Source organism: Bubalus bubalis, chromosome X (assembly GCF_019923935.1).
Source record: "Bubalus bubalis isolate 160015118507 breed Murrah chromosome X, NDDB_SH_1, whole genome shotgun sequence".
NCBI classification, from domain to species: Eukaryota; Metazoa; Chordata; class Mammalia; order Artiodactyla; family Bovidae; genus Bubalus; species Bubalus bubalis.
In genome coordinates this window covers 21,774,223-21,784,749 of record NC_059181.1, presented here as the reverse complement: position 1 = coordinate 21,784,749, position 10,527 = coordinate 21,774,223, and the positions used below count along the sequence as shown (strand labels likewise).

Below are 10,527 nucleotides of genomic sequence, written 5' to 3'. Positions count from 1 at the left end.
CCAAGATGTATATACAGGGCTATTTACCATATTAATTAAAATAGTTAATTTTTGAAAAAATTTTCAAGTCCAATGATAGGGTCCTAGTTAAACAAACTGCAGTATATCTATTCCTGACTTGGAATAGCAGAAATCATGTTCTTAAGAATATTGAAGGAAAGTAGTTTATAAAATCATCTCTTTTGCTTTAGAAAGTTATATCTGTCCAGTTATCAATATAGAATAAAACAGATGAGCTGGATACACGCAGGCACACATAAATGATAGTAATAGTTTTATACATTATATAGTTATAACTGGTTTTAATTATTTAATTCTCTAAAATTTATACAAAATAACATTGCCTTCATTATAATAAAAATTATTTTGATATATCTGGAGAAAACGCTAATTCAAAAAGATATATGCAGCCAGTGTTCATAGGATCACTATTTACAATAGCTAAGGCATGTCAAAGGTATGGTTTTTCCAGTGGTCATGTATGGATGTGAGAGTTGGATCATAAAAAAGGCTGAGCACTGAAGAATTGATGCTTTTGAACTGTGGTGTTGGAGAAGACTCTGGAGAGTCCCTTAGACTGCAAGGAGATCCAACCAGTCCTTTCTAAAGAAGATCAGTCCTAGGTGTTCATTGGAAGGACTGATGCTGAAGCTGAAACTCCAATACTCTGGTGACCTGATGCGAAGAACTGACTCATTGGAAAAGATCCTGATGCTGGGAAAGATTGAAGGCAGGAGGAGAAGGGGACAACAGAGGATGAGATGGCTGGATGGTATTACCAACACAATGGACATGAGTTTGAGTCAACTCCAGGAGTTGGCTATGGACAGGGAGGCCTGGCATGCTGCAGTCCATGGGGTCACAAAGAGTCAGACATGACTGAGCGACTGAACTGAACTGAAGGTATATAAACAATATAGATGAATGGATGAAGAAGATGTGATACATATATACAATGGAATATCACTCAGCCATAAAAAGAAATAATACCATCGGCAGCAACATGGATGGACCTGAGGTTATCATACTTAGTGAAGTAAGTCAGAGAAAGACAAATATAATATGATATCACTTATATGTGGACTCTAAAAATGGTCCAAATGATCCTATTTATAAAACAGAAATAGAGTCACAGATGTAGAAAACAAATTTATGGTTGCCAGAGGGGAAAGGGGGAGATAAATAAGAGTTTGGGGTTAAAAGAAACACACTACTATATATAAAATAGATAAACAATTAGGTCCTACTGTATAGCACAAGCAACTATATTAAATATCCTGTAATAAACCATAATGGATAAGAATATAAAAATATATGTATAACTGAATCACTTTGCTACACACCACAAGCTAACAAAACACTGTAAATCAACTGTATTTCAATGAAGCTTTTTAAATGATGTTGAACATAAGTTTTCAATAATTGAAGAAATCAATTCAAGTAGCATTGTAGTTGAAGGTGTTCTAAATAGAAGCATCTCTTGTTTCACCTGCTAAAATGTAAAAATCATTAATAAGAAACTTGTCCCTTTTCCACCACTGCCTCTTAAGTGCTAAAAACAATGCCTATGGAACATAGTAGGAGCACAATAAGTATCTAAATGAATTAATAAGGGAATGAAGAAAGGAAGAAAAGAAGGAAGGGAAATAAGTACATTGTTTTATTTTCATTGATCAAAAGTAAGCATTTCTGTTCCTTGCTTTGTCTGGTAACATCTACTGGCCTACACCTCACCTTCTGTTCGATAATAAGAAAAATGTTAAGTATTCTTACCACAGACAAAACAAAAAAACCAAATAAACAAAGGAACATAGGAAAGTTTAGTTGTTGGATGTGTCTATTTCCTTGTTTGTGATGAGAGTATAATGGGTGTTTGCATATATCCAAACTCAAATTGTACACATTAAACATGTGCCATTCTTTGTATATAAAAAAAATACCTCATTAAAACCATTCATTAAAAAAAGAAAGGAAAGAACAGAGCAAGGCTTTCAACTCAGAGATCCTTTTTGTCATACTTTTACATGTGAATAATGGGAACTCCAGTTCTTGGTTTTTGTTTGTATCATTACATGGATTTCACCATCAGGTTTTCTAACTCGTATCAAGATAAAAAGTCAAAAATTATCAGATGTTATTCTTAAAAAAAAAAATGATGTTGCAGTACTGCTGAAGAATATGATTGCAGTTTTATTTAAAACCACTGACTATAATTGTGTATAAATATCTCATACATGTTGTCAGTACTTAGGGACAAATTTGCCAGAATACACCAAAACATTAATAATGGCTGTCTCTGGGGAGAAAAGTTGGGAGAACAATCAATTATGAAGTTCTCCTACTTTTATAATAAAAAGTATTTGATTTATGAATAATATAGATGGTATATGTATTATATCTAAGACCTGAACACTTTACCTTCTTTTTCAAGAAACTGGAGAATATCACAGAAATCTGCACTTGTATAGAATTAAAATTTGTGAGTTCTTTTGTCTTACTTGCAAAATTCGAAATTGTCTTTTTAGGAAAAGACAGATATCTACATGAAAATGTTAAAAGAGAAAGACATAATTAGTTAGACAGATATGATTAATTCTGCACATGGAAAAAATTTCTTTCTTGTGCCATTAGTAAATGACCAGGAAAGAGGAGGAAGAGGAAAGGGAAGAGGAGAAGGAGGTTATGATTTGTTGTTTGTGCATGGCACCCACATGAACACCTATGAAAGAAAAAGAGTAGACGATCAAGAGTAGTCAGAGAAATCCTTGACCACTGCTCACAGCTAATACATTTAAGAGAAAAAAGGAGGATTGGGTAGGAAGAACCGAAGGTTACTCTTCATGTTTCATATGTGTTATGTCCAGAAAATATTGGAACCAACAAGAACACCCAGGAATCTCCTATCTCTGAGCACTGCACAATATGAAATAATAAATATTTAAGTCATTATTTGCTGAGTATTATATTATCCAAAGCATCTTAACTGGTAAATAGGAAAAATTGACTGACAGAACCTCCTATCGGGGCAGTGAATTTTCCATTATTCAGAAGAGCCTCCAATGAGAAGCACTTTACTAGGATGAGAGCTGACTATAATAAGCAAATTAAACACTTCCTCTAGATGTTTATTTAATGGAGACACTAAAAACACAGGATTCTACAGGGAATGGATGTAACTTTATTTTTTTTTTTAATTGGAAGCATATCAAACAAGGCCAGCTTTTGAACAGTCAGCACCAATTAGAGAAAGCAGTGAGAAATCAGAAGAGTAGAGAACTTGAGCATCAGTCATAAAGAGACCCAATATCAAGGTCATCTGAGCCAATAGCTTTAACAGCTTTCACACTCGGATGCACCTGGAGTACATCACTGGCGCTAACAGATTTCAAATGTAGCCGACCAGATGATTTCTTACAATCAACAACCTTGAGGGGCTCAGAGTGAATAATTCTACCCTAACGGAAATACATCGGAAACAATGGAAACAGTGACAGATTTTATTTTGGGGGGCTCCAAAATCACTGCAGATGGTGACTGCAGCCATGAAATTAAGACGCTTGCTCCTTGGAAGAAAAGCTATGACCAACCTGGACAGCATATTAAAAAGCAGAGACATTACTTTGCCAACAAAGGTCCATCTAGTCAAATCTATGGTTTTTCCAGTAGTCATGTATGGATGTGAGCATTGGACTATAAAGAAAGCTGAGTGCTAAATAATTGATGCTTTTGAACTATGGTGTTGGAGAAGACTCTTGAGTCCCTTGGACTGCAAGGAGGTCCAACCAGTCCATCCTAAAGGAAATCAGTACTGAATATTCATTGTAAGGACTGATGCTGAAGCTGAAGCTCCAATATTTTGGCCATCTGATGCAAAGAACTGACTCACTGGAAAAGACCCTGATGCTGGGAAAGACTGAAGGTGGGAGGAGAAGGGGACAACAGAGGATGAGATGGTTGGATGGCATCACCAACTTGATGGACATGAGTTTGAGTAAACTCTGGAAGATGGTGATGGACAGGGAAGCCTGGCTTGCTGCAGTCCATGGGGTCACAAACAGTTGGACATGACTGAGTTACTGAACTGAACTGAATGGAAATACATAGCCAAAAACAATGGGAATCTTCTCTTGAATACAAGGAATTCTTCAAAAGTCTTTTCACACAGAAGGGAATAAGGAGAGAGGAACTGATGGACCGTCTTGGCTTTTCCACCCGAGTTTGAAAATTCAATTAAAAAAAAAAAAGTAAAGAGCGAGTATTTTCTAAAGGATGAAGAAAGTCAGCAAAACATTTCTCTCCTCTCCTTCTCTTCCTGTAACCCAAGTGCTTTGCCCTTAATTAAAAAAAATAATTGGGGATTTCTTGGCATATTGTACTGATTGGATAAAAATCTATAATTAAGTGGAGAGATGCAAGAACTGGTCCTCTCTCTTTATGCTGACAACTCCATTTCACTTCCCAGGTATTGCTGAAGTGGGTCAGTGCCATTCAAGTTCACAAAACTAATCCTTGAAATTTCCTCCTTACCCAGGACACAAACAATAGTGCAAGCCTGTTACTGCTGACCACTACCTGTAAGTATTCCCTTTCAGCTCCCTTCTACAGCAAACTTCTATTTCCTTTGAGCCCTTCCAAAAGGGTAGAATGTAAAATGTCTGTAATGAGGTTTCCCCAGGTTAAATAAAGTACATGCAAACATCCAAAGCTTGCAATTTGTGGTGAACTTTCAGCAGTAAGTTTACTGATATGTTTCGGGGCCCCAAATAAATTTTCAACTGGAACCCATTCCTTAGAGTCAGTAAAATCTCTATGAAGCCTGAACTAACTGCTTTTAGGCTTGTGTCCTCTGATGAACCATATGGTCAGCCCCTGAGAGTGACTGTTGCTTTAAATTTTGCCTCACAGGCACCTGCTTACCTCACAGTAGGCCCAGCCCTGTGATTGGTCAGCCTATCCAAAGCCCCGCCCCAACTGACACTATATCAAAGACAAACTTCCTAGGCAACAGCAGTATAGCTGCAGACCAGCTGGCTGTCAGTTGGTCTCCAGCCGGAGGAGATGAGAAAGGAGCCAGATAATACCTCTTTTTCCAGCCCAAGTTAGACGAGAGGCCAGCACTTACTTTACTATTGCCCACAAATGGCGTGGGCGCCAGAGCAGAAGATGATAGAACCTACTTTGAGAGATCTGCGAGATCGCCAGGTCAGTCGGGATGGCCGGGATAGCAGAGGCTGGGGCCGGAGCCACACCTCTGGCCGCGCAGAGTCTAGGGCGTCCAATTACCGAGAACCACCACTCTGCTTTCTTATCAAGAGCAGCATGATTGGTGCGGTGATTGGTCGTGGGGGATCAAATATAAAAGATATCCAGGATTCTACCAGTACAAAAATACAGATCGTAAAAGGTGGTCCTGAAGCTGAGGTAAAAATTTTTGGCAGGAAAGACATGAAGGCCAAGGCCAAAGCGGCTATAGAAACTCTTGTTAAGAAACAAGAAAGAACCTACAGTTCAGAATGCAGTGTTGATAGTCATGCCTCTCAAGCTTTTGCCGAGAGAGGCTGGAGCAGAAATAACACCACCAGAGCCACTCAGCCCAAAGATGACACCACCAAAGCAACCCAGCCCAGAGACTATGCGGCCATCGTGGCCCAGCCCGGAGATAACAATGCCGTCAGAAGGGCCCAGCCAGGAGACGACGTGGCCAGAGAGGCCCAGGCTGAAGACGACAACACCACCAGAGGGGCCCAGCCCAGAGAAACTGCCTCCAGAGCTTCCCAGCCCAGAGACAAGGATGCGGACAGAGACCACGCAGCCAGAGAGGCTCAGGCCAAAGACCCCAGAATGGCCCAGCCTAGAGACTATGCGGCCATCGTGGCCCAGCCCGGAGATAACAATGCCGTCAGAAGGGCCCAGCCAGGAGACGACGTGGCCAGAGAGGCCCAGGCTGAAGACGACAACACCACCAGAGGGGCCCAGCCCAGAGAAACTGCCTCCAGAGCTTCCCAGCCCAGAGACAAGGATGCGGACAGAGACCACGCAGCCAGAGAGGCTCAGGCCAAAGACACCAGAATGGCCCAGCCTAGAGACTATGCGGCCATAGTGGCCCAGCCCAGAGATGACAAGCCCAGAGCCGCCCAGCCAAAAGATGTCACTGCTAGAGCAGCTCAGCCACGGATAGACTGGGATCAAGTAAAAGCTGGAGTGGTAGAGTGGAAGAAAAGAAAATGGGCAGATTTACCACCAATTAAGAAAAACGTATACATAGAATCCCAAGCAACACACTCATTGTCTGAAGCCCAAGTGGAAATTTGGAGAAAGGAAAATTTCAACATAACGTGTGATGACTTGACAGAGGGTGAGAAACGTCCCATACCCAAGCCCACCTGTACATTCGAAGATGCTTTCCAACAATATCCTGAGATTATGCAAAGCATTAGGAGAGCTGGTTTTCAAAAGCCAACGCCAATTCAGTCTCAGGCATGGCCAGTAATTCTACAAGGAATAGATCTTATAGGGATTGCGCAAACTGGAACAGGCAAAACACTATCCTATTTAATGCCTGGGTTTATACATATACATTCTCAACCAGTATCCAGAAAGCAAAGGAATGGACCTGGCATGCTAGTCCTTACACCCACTAGAGAATTAGCTCTGCAAGTAGAAGCTGAATGCTCTAAGTACTTATATAAAGGTCTTAAAAGTGTTTGTATATATGGTGGTGGAAACAGAAAAGGACAAATACAAGATGTTACCGAAGGTGTAGACATCATTATTGCAACACCTGGAAGACTGAATGATCTACAAATGAATAATTTTGTCAACCTAAGAAGCATAACCTACTTGGTCTTGGATGAGGCAGATAAAATGCTGGATCTGGGGTTTGAACACCAAATAATGAAGATCTTATTAGATGTGCGCCCAGATAGACAGACTGTTATGACAAGCGCATCTTGGCCAGACTCTACCCGTAGATTGGCCCAGTCTTATTTGAAACAGCCTATGATTGTTTATGTTGGTACTCTGGATCTAGTTACTGTAAATACTGTGAAGCAAAACATAATTGTTACCACTGAAGAGGAAAAACGATCTCTGATGCAAGAATTCCTACAGAGTCTGTCACCCAAAGACAAAGTCATCGTGTTTGTCAGCAGAAAACTTGTGGCTGATGACTTGTCAAGTGATTTAAGTATTCGAGGAATACCTGTCCAGTCCCTGCATGGTGACAGGGAACAGAGTGATCGAGACCAAGCATTAGAGGACTTCAGAAGTGGGCGAGTGAAAATACTGATCGCTACCGATTTAGCAGCCAGAGGTCTTGATGTCAGTGATGTCACACACGTATATAATTACAATTTTCCACGCAATATTGAAGAATATGTACACCGAGTTGGACGCACTGGAAGAGCAGGGAAAACAGGTGAATCAATCACCCTTGTGACCCAACATGATTGGAAAATTGCCGATGAGTTGATTAAAATTCTCCAAAGAGCCAACCAGATTGTGCCACCCAAACTCCGATCAATGGCTGATCGGTTTAAGAAGCGTAAGCAAAACTAGGAGATAGGAAAAAGATCAAAGAAATCTCAGGAAAAATGCACTGAGTTTTATTAACATCCACACCTTGAAAAATTTCACCTACTAGAATATCTAAGAATTGGATTTATTAACATCTGCACCTTGAAAAATTGTACCTACAAGAATATCCAAGACTGAGTTTAATTGATGTTTCCACCTTGACAAGTTGAACCTAAGAGAAGATCCAAGATTGAATTTTACTGATGTCTCCCACCTTGAAAAGGTGTACCTACAAGAAGATCTAAGATCAAGTTTTATCATGTCTACAACTTGAAAAATTGTAGCTACCAGAAGATCCGAGATATGTTCAAGTTACGCAGTACTCAAGTTACCTAAGGAAGTATTGGGAACATACTGTCAGTTACAGGACATTTAGCTAATTCTTAAACCATACCACTAAACTTTCAATGTATGTTCCTTAATAAAATCAAAAGTGCGTTGAAAATGAGAGAGTGTTATGTGTTTGTTAAAGTCGGCTTTCTTTTATAGCCTGCCATGTCCAGCTGTGTCTTCTCAAAAAGACTTGGTAGACAATAACAATGGTGCTTTTCTTGCTTTAAAATAGTTGTACTGAATTGGAAACTAGTTTTCACCAAGCTTAACCCAGTCAAAATATTTTATTTGCCCGCAGTGGTTGGTGACAGAATTCCTAAAACTATCTCCACTATCATTCTCTACTTTTAAAAAATTCATTAGGTACCAGGAACCAATAAGACAATTTTTCCATGGATGGGCGACATGGGGGTGGGGATGGTTTGGGGATGATTCAAGCACATTCCATTTATTGTGCCCTTTATCTCTATTATTGCATCAGCCCCATCTCATATCATAAAGCATTAGATCCTGGAGGTTGGGGGCCCCTGATTTACAGGACAGCGCCAACAAAACAGAGGATTACTTGGTCCAAAACATCCATAGCACTGAGATGGACAATCCCTGAGACAGCATAAGCAAAATAAAACCAACCTCATAGTAACCAAGAAAGAACTTCAGGGGAAGAAATAGAGGATTTTAAAATTATATCATGCAGGTCGTACAGAATATGACCCTACAACTTTCCTATCCTTGGTATAGTCTGTATCAGTGGTTCTCCACCAAGGCCAACTTTGCCAGATGTGGTGGTCACAACTCAAGGGGAGGGCTGTTGTCATCTCTTGGGTAGAGGCCATTCATGCTGCTAAACATTTCAATGTGCAGGATAATCCCTCTAAAGAGAGAATTATCAGGTGAAAATGTCAGTAATGTCATAGTTAAAACTTGCGATAGCTTAAGCAAAGCATCTTCTGAGCGAAAGTCAATTGCAGAAAAACCAAGAAGGGACTTCAGCCAGGGAAACAAAAAAAGGATATATACTTTGCGTAAACTGTTCAATGGCTTCTCAGGTGACACAGCTTGGTAAAGAATCCACGTGCCAATGCAGGAAACACAGGAAGACATGATCCGTGGGTAGGGAATATTCCCTGGAAGAGGAAATGGCAACCCACTCCAGGATGCTTGCCTGGGAAGTTCTATGGACAGGGGAGCCTGGCATGCTATATAGTCCATGGAGTTTCAAGAAGTCTGACATGACTGAGCAACTGAGCACCAAGCACATACACTGTTCAATAAAAGACTCTCCATCAGCTTTCATTATCTTTCAGTTCAGTTCAGTTCAGTCACTCAGTTGTGTCCGACTCTTTGCAACCCCATGAACTGCAGCATGCCAGGCCTCCCTGTCCATCACCAACTTCCAGAGTTCACTCAAACTCATGTCCATCGAGTTGGTGATGCCATCCAGCCATTTCATTCTCTGTTGTCCCCTTCTCCTGCCCCAAATCCCTCCCAGCATTGGAGTCTTTTCCAATGAGTCAACTCTTCCATGAGGTGGCCAAAGTATTGGAGTTTCAGCTCCAGCATCAGTCCTTCCAGTGGACACCCAGGACTGATCTCCTTTAGGATTGACTGGTTGGATCTCCTTGCAGGCCAGAGGACTCTCAAGAGTCTTCTCCAACACCACAGTTCACAAGCATCAATTCTTTGGCACTCAGCTTTCTTCACAGTCCAACTCTCATATCCATACATGACTACTGGAAAAACCATAGCCTTGACTAGATGGACCTTTGTTGGCAAAGTAACATCTCTGCTTTTGAATATGCCATCTAGATTGGTCATAACTTTCCTTCCAAGGAGTAAATGTCTTTTAATTTCATGGCTGCAATCACCATCGGCAGTGATTTTGGAGCCCAAAAAAATAAAGTCTGACACTGTTTCCACTGTTTCCCCATCTATTTCCCATGAAGTGATGGGACCAGATGCCATGATCTTCATTTTCTGAATGTTGAGCCTTAAGCCAACTTTTTCACTCCTCTTTCACTTCATCAAGAGGCTTTTTAGTTCCTCTTCACTTTGTGCCATAAGGGTGGTGTCATCTGCATATCTGAGGTTATTGATTATTCTCCTGGCAATCTTGATTCCAGCTTGTGCTTCTTCCAGCCCAGCGTTTCTCATGATGTACTCTGCATATAAGTTAAATATGCAGGGTGACAATATACAGCCCTGATGTACTCCTTTTCCTATTTGGAACCAGTCTGTTGTTCCATGTCCAGTTCTAACTGTTGCTTCCTGACCTGCATACATATTTCTCAAGAGGCAGGTCAGGTGGCCTGGTATGCCCATCTCTTTCAGAATTTTCCACAGTTTATTGTGATCCACACAGTCAAAGGCTTTGGCAGAGTCAATAAAGCAGAAATAGATGTTTTTCTGGAACTCTCTTGCTTTTTCCATGATCCAGCAGATGTTGGCAATTTGATCTCTGGTTCCTCTGCCTTTTCTAAAACCAGCTTGAACATCTGGAAGTTCACAGTTCACATATTTCTGAAGCCTGGCTTGGAGAATTTTGAGCCTTAATTTACTAGTGTGTGACATGAGTGCAGTTGTGCGGTAATTTCAGCATTCTTTGGCATTGCCTTTCTT

General features: G+C 40.7%; 1 protein-coding gene across 1 annotated transcript; it reads left to right on the top strand.

Annotated features, from left to right (window-relative positions):
* The first annotated feature begins 5,043 nt into the window (after positions 1-5,043).
* Positions 5,044-7,797, top strand: LOC112582213 (probable ATP-dependent RNA helicase DDX53). The gene is made up of 2 exons (XM_044937571.1): positions 5,044-5,202; positions 5,439-7,797. The coding sequence occupies exon 2, from the start codon at positions 5,446-5,448 to the stop codon at positions 7,555-7,557; it is 2,112 nt and encodes a 703-aa protein (XP_044793506.1). The 5' UTR covers positions 5,044-5,202; positions 5,439-5,445; the 3' UTR covers positions 7,558-7,797.
* Positions 7,798-10,527: the final 2,730 nt, after the last annotated feature.